This window comes from Anastrepha obliqua, chromosome 6, assembly GCF_027943255.1.
Source record: "Anastrepha obliqua isolate idAnaObli1 chromosome 6, idAnaObli1_1.0, whole genome shotgun sequence".
Taxonomy (NCBI): domain Eukaryota; kingdom Metazoa; phylum Arthropoda; class Insecta; order Diptera; family Tephritidae; genus Anastrepha; species Anastrepha obliqua.
The window spans coordinates 73,295,391-73,316,202 of NC_072897.1; the positions used below are offsets into that span (position 1 = coordinate 73,295,391).

Below are 20,812 nucleotides of genomic sequence, written 5' to 3' on the forward strand. Positions count from 1 at the left end.
CACTCGACATGACAAAAATTCAAGATTTATCAAATATTGGCAAATAATTCCACGCGAAATATTCCAATATTGACTATTTTCGAACGGTCGCGAAAATTGGCATATGGGCGGCTCGTTTTATGAATGAAATTGAAATATGAGCTCTAACTTATGAATGAACTTTTTGTTTTTCTTCTAAATTGTTCAGCGCAGTCGCTGATAGAATCATGGCCGCTGCGACTGCGTCTACGAATGTATTTTGTTTTTGTAGTCGCTAGGCTTAGATTTTAGCTTTGGGCGACATGCGCATGTGAGGTATGTGTTTTTGTTGTGTTCTAGAGCATTTTAGAATGTGTGGTGGCAAAGCGGCCATCGTGTTGCGCTTGCTGTTGCTTTTGCGTCTATCAAAGTATTGTGTTTTTGTAAGTACAATATTAGGAATATCGACTGGTGAAAGACAAAAGTACACGGAAGCAAGAAGTGCATGGATGTAGTAACATATGAATACAATTATTTTATAGGAAGTTTAGAAGGCAAGTAGGTATATATGGATGTATATATGCTAGGACATAAAGTGGGTATATATACATACATAGAGCAGAATTGTTTTTGCACTTGTTAGGAAGAAACTCGTTCACTAGTGCGTATGTGTATTTGATTACTTGTAAGAATGTGATGTGCTGTGACAAGTGTACATACATAAGCCAAGGTTATTTGGGCATACATGCATATGTACATATGTATGAAAGGAAGATGATGGTCTTGCGCTTGTGCATTATTGTTTTTCATATACAAATGTACATACCTACATATGTATGTAAATGCTGTCGAATACATAAACTATAAATTGACATACAATATAAAATAAGCGTTGATTTATCTTAAACCGTTCTTTTTTTCTGAATGCAAATACCTCCTATTGACATGTACATACATATTATGTATATTGTCATATACCATTTATGTACATATAGAGTATGAATGTATGTAATGAAAAACTTCATGAATTACTTTCAGAATTTATTAAAACTTATTCGCGTCGCGCGCATACATATCTACGTAGACATCACAAACCTTTTGTTCACAACGCAGGCGCAGAAATAAACGCTCGTATTTATCCTCCCCACGTGACTCGCCATCAATTCTCGGCGCAAATTTTTTTTTTTTCGTTTTTAAATTTATTTATTTTTTTAATGTAATCGTAAAAAAATTGTAATAAATTTTATGTATCCGCTTATCTTTTCCAAAGTAACAAAATGGTAAAAAAATAAGCAGTCGAAGAAATAAATGCACCGCCTATTTTTCCTCGCCGCATGTTAGACTCGATTTCAATTCCCGGCGCAAACTTTTTTTATTAATTCTTTTTTTATTTAAATTCGTTTTTTTTTTAATGTAATTGAAAAAAAAATTATGTAATAAATTTTACGTACTCGCTTATTATTTCAAAAATACGAAAATAGTAAAAATTTAATTGGTTTAATGTCGAGGTGAGAAATGTGTTGTGTGTTGAGGTGAAAGATGTGTGGTGCTTCTAATGTTTGTGTGGGAAAAAGTCAGTGAGGTGTCTATAAACTCGGTGTGCTAAATTCCCAAATCTTTCAAATCTCAATTGTAATATACTAAAAAAAGCTCACAGTAACATTTGCACCTTCTCATTGCATTAACATTCTCTGGTTCAATGCTACTTACTATAGCGGGTATATGTTCATAATATTAATTGAGGCCGTTAGTTCTACATTTCGTTACAATACGAGGGCGTTCTTGAGAAAAGTTGGTATTAGCAGCTTGTGGTATCATCTATCAAACGACGGCAAAACAAATTTCAGACTGATTGATAGGTTAGTTTGGATTTGGCAGCTATTCGAGTAAGACGTGTTTTGTGATTTTCGCTAAGATGGAAAAAGAGCAGTATCGTTCGGTATTTCGCTTTAGGGTTTTGGATGGAAAAAATGCGAGGAGATAAAAGCAAAGTTGGGTGCTGCCTATGGGGACGCTTCGCCATCTTTGATCACAGTCAGATATTGGTTCAACAAATTTAAACGTGGGCGAACATCCGCTTTTGATGAGGAGCGACCAGGACGCCCGACGTGGTTACCGAACAAATCATTCAAAAAGTCCACGACATGATTTTTGCTGATCGACGAACGAAAGTGTGCGAAGTAACAGAGGCCATAGGTGTGTCGACCGGAGTGGCAATTAATATTTTACATGATATTTTTGCGATGAAAAAATTGTCGTAAGAGCGGACGCGGCTGTTAACTTCGAAGAGTGCTTGGAGTAATTTAAGCGAGATGTGAAGGAATTTTTGCGTCGAGTTGTCACCGTTTATGAAACTTGGATTCATCATTACACACCAGAAACTAAGCAATAATCAAACCAATGGATTTCTCCCATGGTCTCCAAGGTCATGGCGACGATTTTTTGTGATGCGAACGGCGTCATCCTCATGGATATTTTTTGAAAAGTGAAGACATTTCTCGATCAACAAAAACATAATCTATAAGTACCTTATGATGTTCATGCCCGACTGATTGTATAACATAGCAGCTTTGACAATGACAGCACTTGTTGAAGCCGCCTTTGGAAGGTTTTGCGACCACATATATATACCTACACATAGTGCAGGGAATAAAGACTCCTTTGGGTCATGTCGTACGAGTGCGTGAAAATATTATATATTAAAGTATTTCATGCAATACATTCAGATACTGATAGAGAAACAGGGAGGCATCCTCTACGTTAAAAAGATCAGGTGGAGAACTAAGTTTCACCTCTAGCCTCTGTTTTATATGAACATTGAGGGTGCATTTGATAACGCGAATGTTCAATCAAAAGAACTGGCCCTCTCCAATAGGAGAGTCGATCCAGCAATTGTCAAATGGGTAAGCAACATGCTAAACTAAAGGAGAATCACAGCCTCTCTGGGGCAAGATATCCTTAGTGTTACAGCCGTAAAAGGTCCACAAGGTACTATAGCCATTGCTCTGGTCTATCCTCGCTGACGATTTGGTGCAAAACCTTAACAATATAGGGTATAAAACTAATAATATAATAATTAAAGGAAACCACGAAGGGTCTTAGAGCAGGATGCCTTAAATATAACCTGAGAGTGATGTAGAAAAGAGGGATTATCAATCAGCCCTTCTAAAACCACTATTATCACATTTACCAGGAAAAGAGTTCTAAATATACTCACTCTCGGTATAAATGGATAGAGGTACCTCTAAAAAAAGAGGTTAAATATCCAGGAATTATAAAAAACTCAGGTGGGAGGCCCACCTCAACTCAGTAATAAAAAAGGCAATGAAAAATCTTTGAACAACACAACAACTCTTGGGTAAATCCTGGGGTCAGAACCCTAAAATGACCTTCTGGATCTACACCTAAAGGGTAAGATCTATTGGGGCTTTGGTGTGGTGGTTATCAAAGCTTTGAATAGCTTCACATTCAAAACCTAATAGAGTGTAACAATGCACTCAACAAACTGTCCACTCATAATCAGGTCTCACTGATTTGGATACCAGGACATGAGGGACACGAAGGAAACGGAAGGCAGAAACAAGAAACCAAAAAATTGATCCAAACAAAAATCAGGGAACACTAGAATGGCACAAGCGGTCTTAATCACTCCACAAGTTTTTGAACTTCAATGCCAACAGAGACCAATCTGCTCTAACCCTAGAAAAAAAGGGACTCAGATTACTCTGTGGGTGCCCCGCAGGTCACTTTGCCTGTAATAAACACTTAAACACAATAGGGTTATCTAGCATAAGATCATGCAAGTCTTACTGTGATGAAGACGAGTCCATGCAACACTTAATCACCAACTGTGAGGCATAAGGCCACAGGAGACACAGAATTCTGGGCTCGTACCTACTAGAAGAGGACGACCTACAATTGCTCCCTCTTTAGGAGTTGGTTTGATTCCTCGGTATACTAAGTATATAATTAGGGGCGCACAATAGATCAACCTGGTCGAATCGAGTGAGGAATAAACAAGCCCCGCCAGAATGATGGTTACTGCGCCAATAACAAATAATAATCCGAAAACCCTGGAAGCTCCATTTATTGTTTAATCATAACTCCAGTTTTCAGTACTTAGCTAAAATATTGCGAAACAAAAGTAAATAGATTTCAAAACAAAATGTATTTAAATACCAGATATCAACATCTAATGCTAACATTTCTTGCTGCCTGATTTTCAACCGCAAAATTTGGCAATTCAAAGCATTCAGCTGTTCCGAATACTTCTCTTTCCTCTTGTGCACCCGTTCCTGATGTGCAATTTCTGCTTTGAGCTCCTTCATTCTCTATATGAATTTCGTTAGCACTTGAAGACCACTTACATGTTTGTTGCTGCCTTTCCCTAATAACATCTGCTTTGTTATTAGTTTTTTAGATAAGTTGGAAGAGACTCAACAATGCCGACGGACTCAGTTTCTAATGACTGCAAGAAATGCTGCAAAATCTGGGTTTGAACAGGCGAAATTGGATTTGGAATCAACGTCATAGGCAATCAAGAACTGCATTTAAAAGTCAATTTCGTCTGGAAAGGAAATCTCGTAAACGTTTCCTCTTGCCATAGTTTTTATATTTTTATTTATAAAATATATGTAAATATTTTTTGGTCGTTTCTGTCACTCATTTCAAGTCTGACTAAAATATTTTAGATTTTGATGAAAATGTATCTTTTTTTCTAAGCCTTGTACAGGGTTCGAAATTTGAATTTGTTTTGTTTTTTTGTTAGACTGATTAGATTAGAATGATCTGTAGGTAGGTAGGTAAAATGGCAAGAGTACCGCAGACACACTTCAAGTAGCACTTACATGCCGTTTTAATACCATAATGTAGATCACTACCAGTGCAAAGAAAAATTTTTTGGGAAGAGAAATCTTCTACAGCCATCCAGTGCGGTTAATGTAGTGGAGGAGAGAAAAGGGATCTAGGCTGGAGAATTTCTTCAAGTCATCCCCAAAGGGCACACTAAGAAATCTCAAGCGCGTAGCCGCCAGAGCCGGACATTTGCAGAGAAAGTGTTCAACAGTATCTTTCTCTGCAGGATCTCCACAGCTTCTGCAATAGGGATTGTACGGAATTCCAAGCTTCTCCGCATGAGTACCGATCCCCCAATGACCAGTGAACTCCACAATGAGTTTCGAAATGGAATGGCGGGGGATTCCCATCACCTTAAGCGTTCTGTTTCTATCGTATTGGGGCCATAGTGTTTTTTTTTAGAAAAAAAGTGTAGTTTCCCTTTAACAACGGACAAAGGGACACCGATGTCTGAGAGGGGGACAACTGAAACCGGTTCTGTCGACCCCTTCCTGGCAAGCTCGTCGACAATTTCATTTCCCTCTATAATCCTGTGCCCAGGAACCCAGATAAGGGAAATGTTTCCAGCTCGTTCGAGATGTTTGAGCTCCTCCTTACAGGAGTTCACCAGGAGAGAGCTGCAATACGACCACGACAGGGCCTTGATCGCAGCTTGGCTATCGGAAAAAATATTAATGTCTCCCTCCCAACAGCGATCCCGAAGCATTTTGCATGCCTGCAGGATCGCAAAGAACTGTGCTGGAAAAACGCTGCTCGTTTCTGGCAGTTTAAAGGAGACCGAAATGTTGACTGATTTAGAGAAAACCCCCGCTCCCACTCCAGATTCCATGTTGGATCCGTCAGTGAAAGCAGAGGTACCCATATCCGTGCCAACTCTCCCCTTCTTCCAGTCTTGCCTGCTCGGAAAGATAGCCCTAGCAAAAGCCTCAAATCTCAGTTTGCGGATGGAGACATCAGTGCGAAGAACAGAGAAGGAAGGGTAGATCTGCTTCAAGATGCTACTAAAGGGTGTTTTTTTAGAGGTTAGGTTTTCAAGTTGGCACTCTTTTTTTCGTAGATGGTCTTTTTGACAGCTGTCACTTGATTTATGCTCAGTTTGGTTTGCCATTTCATAATGAATAGACTTACACCTGAACAACGTTTGCAAATCGTGCAAATTTATTACGAAAATAATGGTTCGGTTCGCGCAGTTCGAAAATAATGGTTTTTGTTCAGCGATGAAGCTCACTTTTGGTTGAATGGGTATGTCAATAAGCAAATTGTCGCATTTGGAGTGAACATAATCCACAAGCCATTGCTGAGACGCCGTTACATCCTCAAAAAGTCACTGTTTGGTGTGCTCTATGGGCAGAGGGAATCATTGGTTCATATTTCTTTAAAAATGAAGCCGGCCATAATGTTACAGTCAATGGAGAGCGCTATAGAGCCATGATTAATGACTTTTTCGTGCCTGAATTGGACGATGTTGATGTGGACGACCTTTGGTTCCAACAAGACGGCGCTACATGCCATACAGCCAACGCAACAATCGATTTATTGAAAGAAACTTTTGGTGAGCGCATTATCTCGCGCCGTGGACTTGTGGCGTGGCCTCCAAGATCGTGCGAGATAACACCGCTGGACTATTTCGAGTAACCAAATTTTTCATTTTTTTATTCTTCGTAATTCTCTTCGAGACCTGTTTGGTTCGTTGATACAATATTTAAAGTTTTAATTTTCTTCTATTACATAATCGTTAATCGATATTTCCAACCAATGAATCAGTGTTAAATTTGGTATGGTACCGAGATTCAGATCACGCAAGACTTTAATATGCAAAACCCTTAGCAAAACCCCTGTCGTCAGATATGGTTAGTTATTGGTCAACCCTTTTATTTTATTATACTATTGTGAGAAGATTTTGATGCATGATGAAGTAGTTTACTATAATGTGCCCGGAGGCAAAATAAGGAATTTAGGGCTAAATTAAAAAAGAATGCCTAGTAACAAACGTTTATTTTAATATCTATTTCAAAGAAGCCAAGTGCGGATTTTATTTCTTCCTCTAAATGTTGACCGTTACGTCGGATATATTCTTGGAATCTCGCTTCTGTAATCGGTGCCACTCGCTGCAAAAGTTATGTCGGGATGCCTTTAACATCGTGAGCGATATTCCCTTTTAGTGCTGAGATGGTCGCTGGGTTTGTGTCACAAACTTTACTTTTGAAGTACACTCACAACAAAGTCCATAAGAGTCAAATCGGTCGACCTGGGTGGCCAAGGTATGTCACTAAAACGGTTTATCTTTTTGTTATTTCAATTTTGAACTGCTTTCTACCGAACTTGCCTCAGCGATTATGAAGAAAAATTAAATTTAAAACCTAGTTCTGCCACTGAACACCCTGTAAATGTTTGCATAAGCATATAAAGAAATATAGATATGTATGTACATATATCTAGGATATTCCTTCTTTAAGAGCTGGTTTAAGCTAGAATAGCATAGAATATTAAAAATAAATTATACTCGTATATTACTTAAAAAACGTATCACCTTTTTATTTCTTGCTCTGAGTGTATATACTTTATTCTTAAATTACTTACTATTTCTCGGCAAAATCTCTTCAGCATCTGTTGCTGGAGTGAAGATCTTGTGCAAGTCAATATGTTTCGTAGCATTTGAAGACTCCTGAATTCCAAGTTTAATAGTTGAAGGAACCCAAAGTTGAAATAATATTCCATTTTAAAAAGTTGATATAGCCAAAATTAGGAAGAAAGAAATATTTGAAATAAACATATGTACAAGCCCTTGTATGTATGTAAAAATAAGACATTTGGTAAATATACGAGTATAAAATGATTCGAAGGCAAGTACTGAAAACAATACTTGCATAATTGAGTAAAAAACATATTTTGGGCAATTAAACTCATAGTCAACAGCAAGCACTTCTTTGCCTTTTTTTAGGGCTTTCTCAAAGGTAGTGTTATATATAAATTTGTGTCATTCAAGAACTGTCACCATAAAATCGTCATTATAATGTCACTAAAAAAACGAGTATGCTTTCTCAATACATATATTACTTGTAATCAGGGATTAAAATTGCTCCGCTATTTCCTAGTTCTCATTTTTGCTCTCGCTACGTTTTGCCAAGCTACGTTACTGCTAGTAGCTCAAAACCATAGCCACAAAATATTTTAAGTGCTCTCTGCATTTCGAGTAGTAGTAAAGAACTTGAAATCAACCGGAGCCAAATTATTCATTTGTATTGTATCTACAGATACTCCTCTCGCTTCTGTTGCTATGCTAATACTGCCATAGCTGCTGCTTGAGCACTGTTCGTTTTTGTTTTATTAGATGCATTCTGTATGCGTTTAACGAGGTCTCTAGCCAAGGTCAATGCCAATAGAACTTCAAAAGGCAATGCATAAAATAATTACTATAATCAAATTAATATGGCATTTATCGATCACTAGGCAAACACATATTTATATCATATTTCTTGTTTACAATGTACGTCTAATACATGTTTCGCATCTTTGCATATACGCTTATACATATTTATGTACATACATATCTATGTACGTATATCCATATGCATGCATACATTTGATTATATCAACTATGTATCAGCCCTCACATTCTTCATATTCTATTTTTGCGAATTTCACTCACATCATTTTTTTGCCATATTTGTTTGCTCAGTTCTATGAGAAATTGTTTCTTAGCGGGATTTATTCGGTCACTAGGTTTGAAGCCACGCTTCTTTTCCACCACGCAGTTTCCCATTAATAATGATTTTGACAATTTATTGCTGACTTGAAAGCTCTCCTCCTGATCTTCGCTTTCGTCGACGACATAACTATTTATGTTGTATGTAATTATACTTTTCTCGTTCATCTTATAGTTAACTTTTTGATGTCATGCACGATGATTTTTCGTTTCAATTCTTATGTATTACGAAAAAATCTAAAATTTAATATCCATATTAGCGTCATTTTAATCGACAGAATGCACGATCTTCTGCTCGTGAGTGACCATGCAAATGCTACATTACATTTTGTGATTATATTTAGGAAATTGGCAAAGAACGAAGAATGAGCATGCGTTGGTGCCACAAATAAATAAATGTTCAAATGTACATATGTATATATGTATGTATGACCGATATTATACCCTACAAGACAGTGCTGAGCACTTTTGACAAAAATTCCAACACATTTTCAAGTATTTTATTAGTCTCTAATACATGCGCATTATCAGAATAGCATATACACATAGGTGTAGGTACAACATTTTTTAATGGGAAAGTCAAATATTTCATTTGATATTCTTTTCCCCTGTTCGGTGTGAATTCTATCTCTCTTTTACCAATAGTAATTTCATATAAGTTAAAAATATATCTACTGTATTTTAAACGCCAAGGCAACTCATTTGTATGCTTATAATGTGGCTGCTCTGAAAAAAGTTCTAGTGTGAAATTTGACTGTTGTTGTTGTAAGGTCACTATAGCCGAATGGGTAAATGCTTAGCTAAAAGTTGAAAATTCGTGTGTTCAGATCTCCGTAAAATACAAATTTTTTAATTTCTAAATAAAACATTTTAACGAAACTCCTCAGTCTGAATACTTTTTAACGAAAATGATAAGTTATTGAGGAGTTTGTGCTGATTACATTTTTATGAAGAAAATTAATAGTTTGACCCATCAGTGCTAATTACTTGTTGAGAACAAAAATGAGAATTTGCCTTGCCTTTAGAGCATAGTAGATACATTTTTCAGTTATAAGAAATTGCTATTGGTAAAAGAGAGGTAGAATATCACACTGACAAGGGGAAACTATCAGAACTTTCCCATGGCTAGAACAAATATGTGTAGTTGGATGAGGATAGTGATGATGATAATATGAGTGCTTATATGATAGTCAGCTGTCTTGTTGGGTAAACGTATTCGGGTTTGTAAGCGAATGTGTTTTTGCACGGACACATCTACACAAACATTTATATGTATATCTGCCCAGCAAGAAGAGTCCCGGTCACGTTAAACGGTCACCGAACATTGCTCATTACAATCACTTTGTTAAGAGCGTTGGGAAAATCGTGCGAAAATTTTTGTGAACGTGTGATTTTCTATCCCTTTCATACATATGGATTTGTTTCAGTGCCAGTTACATATAAACGTAGCAACAAACAAAATAACTTTCAGCGCAGTGCTGACAGCATAGCGTGATAGCCGAGCGCCTAACAATGTGGGCTTCCTATCCAAAGTCCTGGGTTCGAATCACAAAAAAAGATTTTTTTTTATACATTTATTTTATTTTGTTTTATAATATGTTTATAAGGTGTTTTTTTCATGGCAGAAATACACTCGGTGTTTTGCCATTGCCTGCTGAGGGGTGAGCGCTATTAGAAAAATAGTTTTCCTTAATTTTGGTGTTTTCACCGAGATTCGAACTGACGTTCTCTCTGTGAATTCTGAATGGTAGTCACGCACCAACCCATTCGGCTACGGCGTTTGTTTATTTTTACTGATGCAAAAATGAGAAAAACTATTTGAATAAAGTTTGCTTACTGCTTACACATTTTCCAAAGGTGACGGAGAACCAAAAAAAAAAAGTCGATTTTCAAGCAAATACGAGTGCATATGTGTTTGTAACATACAAAAAAGTGTAATTGTGTTAGAGTTTCGGTCACGCAGGTTTTGCTGAATACAGTTTGAAAAATTGTGTCAATTTCAAATTAACTCTATCATTGCATTGAATATTACCAGCACCGAATGGTGTGCTTCCGGTAAATTGAGATTTATGCCTAGTTGGCGGCTCCTATTTTTTCTACATGAGCGTGAAATTCTACATGTGAAATTCTACACAGCGATGATCTAGAAAGTGTTAAAAAGGGATAAAACGCATCCTTTTTCGATAGCTCCAATAAAAATTACATGCATTACTCTTTGGAAGATCCTAGGTTCGGTTTGATGAATGTCTAATAGAATTGCAGCGGGGACGGATTTTCTGCCGTCGGGTTGAAGACTCAGGGTTTGACAATTTACTTGATGACAATTTATTTATTTATAAGCAACAGCAGGCCAATACCAATCAAATAATATTCGATTCGCACAAGAAACCCTGCAAATTATCACTTAAGTGGAAAGAAGTTATTTTTTTGTAACACTGAGCTTCAACGAGTAGCCTCAGAAATATAGCAAATGAAAATATTTCACTACAAAATTAGTTTTATTATAACTACAAAATGTCAGTTGAAAAGCGGCCCGTCGCAATTGTGTTTAACCGACCGAATTTTCCGACGGAAGTGGATCAGCTGATCACTACCCGTCAACTCGTTGCCCGCTATCCCGCTACGATTCTGTTCCGGGCCTTATAAAATTTCGATAATTTCGATTCAAAGCAAATATTCCGCAATCAAAATGCAGAACAGCCAGACAATTTTTTTTAGCTCGACGGTATGTAAATTGAATAGCTTAGTTTTCAATTAAAATGATAAATAGTAATTAATAGTTAATTAAATTCGAAAAAGTCAAATTTCCCCATCTCTCCTAAAACCAACGAAATGTGATTCAGCTATTGCATACAGTTATACAAGTACACATCCGCATACAAGTGGGAAAAAATTATGCGGAATTGATTTGGAGAATAGTTTTGAACTAGTCCGATTTATTATAGGGTATGTATAGTATGTATCCATACATATAACTATGTACATATGTATGGTGTTTAATTTTAAGCTGAAGCACACAGGTACATGTACGTATTATAGGGTAAGAACAGTAACAGTTATTTGACCGATCATATGATCATATGACGGAAATATTCGGCAATGCTCAGAGTAAAATTTCTATCACATTCGTAATGTCAATGTGAACACATTTATTGAGGCACTTGAATACGTGTGATTTTAATGCTCAAAATGTGTGAAAATAATACTCAAAACCGCTTATATTTTACACGGTTGTCATCTGTCAAAATATTTGATGTGCTTGAAAAATCTCTGAACGAAAAACACAACTAAATGAGTAATTTTGAATAACATATGTTCATATATTTATTTAATTCTAAAAAAATTATTGGTAAATACATATGTGCATATGTATATTTTTTTATTCTGACCTATTAATAAGGTGGCATATACATATAGTTAAGCTCTTGTAACTTATATCAACTCAAGTAGGTTATTTTGTGTTGTTGCTTTCCTCGTTATTCGTCAAATCAGACAGTCGGATGCAAAAAAATTCAGCTACTGTTTCACATACTCATACATACATATATAGGGTGGGCCATGAAAAATTTGCTTTTTGAATCGGCTATAAATGATTAATGATTAATATTTTTTCAAACTTTTCAGGTCTTTATGCAAAATTCTCCTTAAAGAAGTGCGTAAAATGTTCAATTCTTGAGAACGATGACGAGTTGAGGTTGTTGGATGTTCACGCACATTTTCTGCTACAGCAGCAATGTTTTCGGGTGTACGCACTGTAGGAGCTCGTTCACGTGTTGTTTTATCCATTGATCAATTGATCCACAAACTGTCTTCTTGGCAAATCTTTTTTTTTTGGAATTTTTTTTTTCAAATTTCTCACAGTTTGAGTAGAAGACTCACCACTTTGGAAATAGATTTTCAATATTTCCCAATTTTGCTCAAGCGTATAGCGTCCCATTTCGTAAATGTCAAACCTTTAAGTAAATTATAAACACATTTGACATATCATTTGTGTTACCATTCTCAAAAAAATAGGTGGTTCAAAAAGCAAACCCTACATGGCCCACCCTGTATATGCACCGCATCTTTTATGTGCGTGTGTACGTACATGTAAATATATAACAATGTGTAGGTGGGAATACGGCTCATGAGTAGTTTAGTCCCAAAGTAGAGGTGTCATAACCATAACGCCATAAATTTACTGATCGAACCAACATATGGGCAACACTAATCGGTTATAGGTGAAATACCATAATTCGGTAGTATAACCATTACCGTAGAGACCAATTGAATTTTGGTTTTTCGCCGTAACCATAACCAGTTGCATTGTGATTTGCTGTATTGTCCATTGGCAATTAGACATATTATTATCTTGAACAACACTTCTCTTATCAAAATTTGCCAATTGCTTCTGGGCAATGCTTATAAATTTATTTGCTTACAATTGTTCAATTTTCATTTTGAAATTTCTTCTCCTTTGACAATCAATGTTGCTAGTAAAATTTTACGGAGTACACAGCTCTTCGCCACTGGCTTTGAAAAGCTCATCCGTGGAGTTCAAGGAACTTGTCGGTTTTAAGGCGGATATGAGCTGTCGCCCTATGTATGGCCTGGGTTCCTGTTCTTTATACGCTGCACCAATATTTTTATCAACAGCGATGAGAAGTGCTTCTACAATTACTAAGTGTACCTGGGACGTAAGTTGGCAGGCCCATTTACATTCACCTCTTTTTGCCTCTATTTTCCTCTTCTTGAAATGGCGTCTCCCTCCCTCAATAATCGATCCTGCACTTTTCCAAACAATAAGATTTAAAAATTTTATGTCGCGTCTTCTTCTTGCCTTGTCCGAACGTTTTAGGGCATGTGAGACACAAAAATTACTTTCTGAGTGTCACCCTTAATTACCCGTCAGAAAAACCTAAAGTCAGGTACTCTAACCATGTAAAGGGCGTAACTAATAATTGCGTAATGGTGTAGATGTGACAAGCTGTCGGGACCATGCTATTTTGTCTGCGTTTGTAAATTGTGTTGTTTATTATTCAGCCACGGGTGCCAAATGACTACGGAAAGTTACACGATTTGGCACACATGCACATGATGAAACTTCATCATGAACGATTGGAGAATACGCGTATTTCTCACAGAGATAACGTCACAAATTTGACTCCGCCAAACTTTACCTGGAGGGGATTTTCTAAAGCTATATGTCTATACTTATAAGTCGCAATCGCGGGATAAATCAATATAACCCAGGCCATTGCATAAATTCAGCCGAATTTATTTTTATGCAGCTAAAACATGCGACACTGGGGCGGATATTTGAACAATGTTGTAATCCGGGCATAATGGCATGCATAATCACATCAAATAAAGAAGAATTTAGTTACTACCTCGCGCAAAGCTTATTTTATTCCATTCCTTTATTGAAAACCATTATTTTATAAACCTGGCAATCCATGTAACGTACCAGCATACATGTACGAAGTGATTTTTTAAGAGCTATAACAAAGTTTTTCAAAAAACACACGTAAAATTCAGAAAAATGCATGAAATTTGTATTTAAATCGATAGTACAGTCCATTTAATTTAGTGTTTGAAGATGATTTCATGCAAATGTTGACCGCGACTGCGCTTCAAATCGTCCATCCGCTTAGTTCAATTTTGGCATACTCTTTCCAATGTTCCGGCCGGTATCTCACATATAAATGTTTTAATGTTGTCTTCCAATGCGTTAATTGACGCAGGCTTGTCTGAATAGACATGAGCTTTAACATAGCCCCACAAAAAATAATCTAAAGGCGTTATATCGCACGATCTGTGTGGCCAACTGACAGGTCCCGAACGTGAAATAAAATGTTCACCGAACTCGCCTCTCAACAAGTCCATTGTTACGCGTGCTGTGTGGCATGTGGCACCGTCTTGCTGACACCACATGTCATGCAAGTCAAGTTCTTGTATTTTGGGCAAAAAAAATATTGGACATCACTTCACGGTAGCGCTCACCATTCACAGTTACGTTACGATTCGCAGCATCTTTGCAGAAGTACGGTCCAATGATACCTCCAGCCCATAAACCGCACCAAACTGTGACCTTTTCTGGATACATTGGCAGCTCTTGCAATTCTTCTGGCTGATCTTCACTCCAAAATCGACAATTCTGCTTATTTACGTACCCATTGATCCAAAAATGAGCTTGGTCGTTGAAGACAATTTTTCGATAAAAAAGTGGATCTTCGGCCAACTTTCCAGGAGCCCATTCACCAAAAATTCTGTGTTTCGGTAGGTCGTTAGGCTTCAATTCTTGCACCAGCTGTATTTTGAAAGGCTTCACACCTAAATCCTTTCGGAAAATCTTCCACGCTGTTGAGTAACAGAGGCCCAATTGCTGCGAACCGCGACGAATCGATAATTGATGGTCATCATTAACACTGGCCGATACAGTTGCGATATTTTCTTTAGTTCGCACTCTACATAAGCGTGTTTGTTGTAAATTTAGTCACAATAGCTCGAATATCCACTTCAGTGGGTCGATTAAACTGACCATAAAATGGAAGAACCGCGCGATAAACTTTCTCTACAGAACACGAATTTTTATAATAAAATTCAATGATTTGCAAGCGTTGTTCGTTTGTAAGACGATTCATGGTTAAATTATAGACCAAACTGAAGATGTTTGACAGTGAAAAAAAACACGAAACGTGCGTCAGCTGTTTAAACCAACTGTTTAAAAAGATAATAGCTAAAAAATCACCCGTTATGAGTATATTGCACCAGAAAAAGAACCAAGTAACATACCATCTCCAAAAGAATGCACCTATAAGCTATTGCAGAAGTCTTAAAGTAAGATACATTTTCTATCTCTTTCCAGTTTTTCTACACTGTTAAATTTTTAACAGGAACAAAACATGATCGCTGTCAATAGAATAGCATGAAAAAGAATGAAATTAAAGTTCTCAAATGTATTAAGTCTTTGATGAAGCAATAATCATTACGTGTGTAATAAAGTAATTAGATGCTTAATTTAAATATTCTCATTTATTAATTTTTAACATTTCTGATATTTGAAAGGGATTGTAAGTAGTTGTAGTATAAAGTATTTTTGTTAAACATTGAATAAAAATACCAAAATATTGTTGCAAATCAGGTGTGATGAAATTGTGGAAATAACTGATAGATATCATACTTGTAGATCTGTGCAAGCTGTAATCAAACCTTATATGGTATTTCTCTTAAAAAAAAAAACTTCTAGAAATAAATATTTAGGTTTACATGTTTTTTTATGAATATTTCTAGAAGTTTCATAGACAGTACACCAATGGGTGGGACTTCCAGCTGATATAAATAATAGTACATTGTTAAATGTGTAAGAGTGGCATACCTTTGACTCGTAAGTTTCTGTTTTTCGGGTGTAACCATGTTCATCTTTAGTTTCCTCGATTGTCGAATATTTCGAAATATTTCCTTTTGGCTGATAAGGTGTGATTAGTGTTGGCTGGTGTTGGAATGAAGTATGATTAGTTTGTGTTTCTTGTTCTGGTTGTTTTTGTTGCTCTAATTGTTGTTGGTGGATTAGATTTTCAGCGGCTAATTGTTGAGCAATTAATTGTTGTTGACGTATTTGCTGTGCTAATTCTTGCTGTTTTTCTAGCAACTCCTTCTGCTTTTGCTTCAGTATAGCAATATTTTCCTGCTCTATATTTGATCCGACATCCGAAATGATATTCTTAATAGTTTCATTCCAGTTTTCCTGTGTATACATAATTATATAGTGGTATTAACTTCTTATAAAAATTTTCTAAAATCTCTGAACATTTGCTTTATTCAAAAACATAAACTTTTTGCTTTTACTAGTAAAGATCAATAAGCCTAATAGTTGTCAAATTTAATTAAAAGTTCGGTATGTATATATGTACTTAAATGCCACAAGTTGCTTCTTGATATCAATAACAGAGTATTTACGAATACTTCTTCATGATCGAAGAACACACTAGTACTCATCTACTCGAGACTTATTGTTGTAAAGCCATAAAAACTCCCCAAATTTTTGTGGCGCTCCTGTTATTTTTGATATTCCAAAAACCGTCTATAATAGGGAAGGCGTCTCTACTTCACCAGTTAACCTCTAACTATCGCTCATGTCTCCGCGATTCAGAAATTGCTTTAAGATTTGTAATAGGGCAAAAACTACTCCGCGAAGTGATAACCTTCACTAGAGATGACAAGCGTATATCGAACCTTGACTGTTATTGGAAAAAGCCTGATAATAGGTGCTGTTCAAGTAAAGAGCGATTATACTTTTTGAACCATAAGGAGGTTTAAGATTGCGAAAATATGCGTTAAATGAATGAAACATTATGAAGATAGCACAACGCAATTAAACAGACATACATTTATACATATACAGTAGGTTCTGTTTTTATGCGGCTTTTTTTTATGCGGTTTTGAAATAGTGCGGTTTTTTTTTAAATTACAAAATGCATGTCGACCTATCGGGAATTGTACATATAAACAAGATTCTAAGCCAGCTAAGCAAAAACTCATCACAGATTACATCAGAAATGCTAACCCTATAAGTATGGAACCGCCTGCATAACTATATAGATCAGACGTGTACATTTCCTCAAGTGACGAAAGTGATTTTACGCCAAATCCTAAACGAACGCTCAACATGTGGGTATTGTCTGATTCTATTTCTGAATTAAATTTATTTTTTGATTCTGACGTTTCTTAAATAAAGATATAATTTTCAAAAATACAATATTTTGTTTAAGCGATTTTATTTAATTATTTCAGATTCATGCGGTCTATGGAACGTATCTATAGTTATAATATGGGACTAGTGCCCTTTCTTATGCGATTTTATTACATTATTTCAGATTTATGCGGTTTTAGCACTAAACGTATCTATAGTTTTACTATAGAACTAGTAGCTTTTTTTATGCTGTTTTTTTTATGCTGTTTCTTGCGGAACGTATCTACCGCATAAAACAGAACCTACTGTATATGTACATGTATACATATGGAACTCGGTAAAACAACAAGTATTTTCATACATACCCCTTGGACATGCTGTGGCTGCTGCTGGTTAAGTTGCGTATCATCGATAAGCGGTTGCGCAGCACATAAAACTACTTTTCGCGTTGTTGCTGCATTTTCATTTAATTTTAGCTATTGTGAGATTCCGGTTTTAGTTCAAAAAGAATATCGTAAAAAGAAATAAGAAATTCGATTATATTAGATTGTTTTTAATCTATTTTATGGGCGTTGTTAATACTTTTAATTCTGTTGCACCGGGGTCAGTAGTTACTTGCTCCTCCTTAGCCTCGACTCCCAAGTGAGTTTCCTCGCCGCTATTTATGTCTTCTTCCTCATTTTCTTCATCTATCACATTTTCTTTTTCCTCCTTTGCTTGTTGCTGTTCTCCTACTTCGGAACTTGCCACCAAATTCACATCCGTTACAGCCGTTTTCATAGTTATTAGTGTAGAGGAGGCTGTCTCTACCCCCACTGATTTGTCATCACTAGATGAAATTGTTGACCTCTCATTATTGTTTTCTTCAACAACTGCCGCAATTTCGGGTTTATCCATTATTTTCACCGTTTCTACCACATCGCTATCACTTTCGCCTTGCTCTTCATCGCTGTCTAGCTCGACTTCCTCAATAATATCCTCAGACTTAGCTTCAGTCTTCATTTCTGCCTTTGAGTATTTGATCGGCAATTGAACAATGGTTGGCACATCAATGTGATCACTGTCATCAGAACAATCTTCTATTTTGACTTTCTCATAGGGGGCTTCAACTGCATCGCTATATTCCAAAGTTTTTTTAACCTCCTTGATTTGGAAATCCACAACGTAACAAAGTTAACGTAGGATGGTGTGCAGAACATTGTGCAAAAGAGTTATAAAATAAGAATGCATGTATGTAGTATGTATGCTATTTGTGAATGTATGCGTAAAGTTAAAAATTTACAGCTTATATTTTGTGTTACCAGAGAATGTTAATGGAATGAGAAGGAGCAAATGTTAAATGAGCTTTTTTCGAGTACTAATTTGTAGATTCATAGTAAGGGATTTTCAAATTCAACGTACCACACTAGTGAGGGATTGCATATATTTACCACGCTAGTAGAAGAATTCAGATTTTTTTCTGTGTTTACTACACTACTAAGGGATTTCATATGATTTTTCATCACAGTAGTAAGGGATTCGTCGGTTTTCATGCTCACAGCGAAGCGAATGAATTTGCGATTGGGAAAGGTGCGTAAGAAGTCAATTCATGGCGCAGTTGCTAAAGTCGGCGGTATTGTTTGAATGGTGTTTGAGGCGCGTATTTAATCCAGGTTCAAGTCCTGAATAGTCATACGTTTTTCCTTTCCCCTGCACTATTTCTTCTTTACAATTCAGTTTGGTAAAATTGTTGAGTTTAATTTAATTATAATTGCTTTAAAATACTGTTTTAAGTTTTTTTGAATTTGATATTTAGAAAATTTCTTTTCTGTATAAAATATATTAGTTCGTACTGGATATGATCTGATTTTTATATAAATCAATCAAAAAGGAAATATGTACATATAAATATGCATATACATACATGTGTATTTAATCTCTTCAATCAAATCCAAACTATATTGATGACAAAATATCATTCTAATATCCTTCCAGAAAGCCAAACGCGCATACACACATACATATGTGTATAAATATGCATACAATTTTTTAACGAATGCAAAATGTATGCATATAAAATAGCGAATCGAATAAATGACCGATTTAGGAAGGTAAATTAACCACTGTAGATTAGCGCAAGCATGAAAGACATTTCATAGGCGTACTACATCGTTCCGTATTGGACTCGGGTTCAAGTCCTGTACACACTTTTCATTGTTCGATGTTTTTATTTAATTTTTTGTATTTGGTTTAATTATAATTGATTTAAAATAGTGTATTGAGGTTTTTCTAATATCTGTTATTTAGAATATTGCTATTATTCACACTGCTTTTGAACTGATTTATATTTAAAACAGCCATAAAGGTAATGCATATGAATACGCATTCCTATATTTAATCTCTTCAGTCAAATCTGAACTACTACTCACATACAAATATTGATGAAAAAATATTCTAATATCCACCTAGAAACCCAGCAAGAAGAGTGGCGGTCACGTTACCCTTCACGTAACCGCCACGCGTGGCCGTTAAACTGTCACTAACCACGCCCCTTTACAATCACGTTGTTAAAAGCGTTGGGAAAATCGTGCCAAAAACTTTGTGTACGTGTGATTTTCTATCCTTTTCATACATATGGATTCGTTTGCCAGTGACAGTTTCATATAAACGTAGCGACGAACAAAATAACTTTTAGGCCAGCGCCGACAGCGCAGCGCGATAGCCCAGCGGCTAACAATCTGGGCTTTCGATCCGAAATCCTTGGTTCGAATCACAAAAAAAAAATTTTTTTTATACATTTATTTTATTTTGTTTTATGATATGTTTATGAGCAGATTTTTTTCATGGTAGAAATACACTCGGTGTTTTGCCATTGCCTGCTGATGGGCGACCGCTATTAAAAAATGTTTTTATTAATTTTGCTTTCACCGAGATTCGAACTGACGTTTTCTCTGTGAATTCTGAATAGCAGTCACGCACCAACCCACTCGGCTACGGCGTTTGTTTACTTTGACTGATTCAAAAATGAGGAAAAATATATGAATGAAATTTGCTTACTGCTTACACATTTGCCAAAGGTTGACAATTTGATTCTCGGCCTACTTTGATATCAAAAAGAGAGAAAATATATCTTTTTGACTTATGGCTTTGACAGCCACTTGCCGTTTTTTTTGTTTTTTTTTTCTATTGATGCAAAAATGAGAAAGAATATATGAATGAAGTTTGCTTACTGCTTACACCTTTTCCAAAGGTGACGGAGCATCAAAAAAAAAAGTCGATTTCCAAACAAATACGAGTGCATATGTGTTAGTAACATACAAAAAAGTATAATTGTGTTAGAGTTTCGGTCACGCAGGTTTTGCTGGGAAGCCAATCGCGTATACACGCATATGTGTATAAATACCCAGCAAAACCTGCGTGACCGAAGCTCTAACACAATTACACTTTTTTATATGTTACAAACACATATGCACTCGTATTTCTTTGGAAATCGACTTTTTTTTTATGCTCCGTCCCCTTTGGAAAAGGTGTAAGCAGTAAGCAAACTTCATTCATATATTTTTTCTCATTTTTGCATCAATAGAAAAAAAAAAACAAAAAAAACGGCAAGTGGCTGTCAAAGCCATAAGTCAAAAAGATATCTT

General features: G+C 36.1%; 1 protein-coding gene across 2 annotated transcripts in view; it reads right to left on the bottom strand.

The window, feature by feature from the left end:
* LOC129249788 (probable serine/threonine-protein kinase mps1) overlaps positions 1-20,812 on the bottom strand; it is an 88,848-nt gene that overhangs the window by 13,450 nt on the left and 54,586 nt on the right. For both annotated transcript variants that reach the window (XM_054889422.1, XM_054889420.1), the window contains exons 2-5: positions 17,772-18,332; positions 17,555-17,665; positions 15,876-16,244; positions 7,393-7,477 (exon numbers count right to left, since the gene is read on the bottom strand). In XM_054889422.1, the coding sequence (XP_054745397.1) occupies positions 7,393-7,477; positions 15,876-16,244; positions 17,555-17,665; positions 17,772-18,332 (1,126 nt within the window). The remainder of the gene's footprint in view (positions 1-7,392; positions 7,478-15,875; positions 16,245-17,554; positions 17,666-17,771; positions 18,333-20,812) is intronic.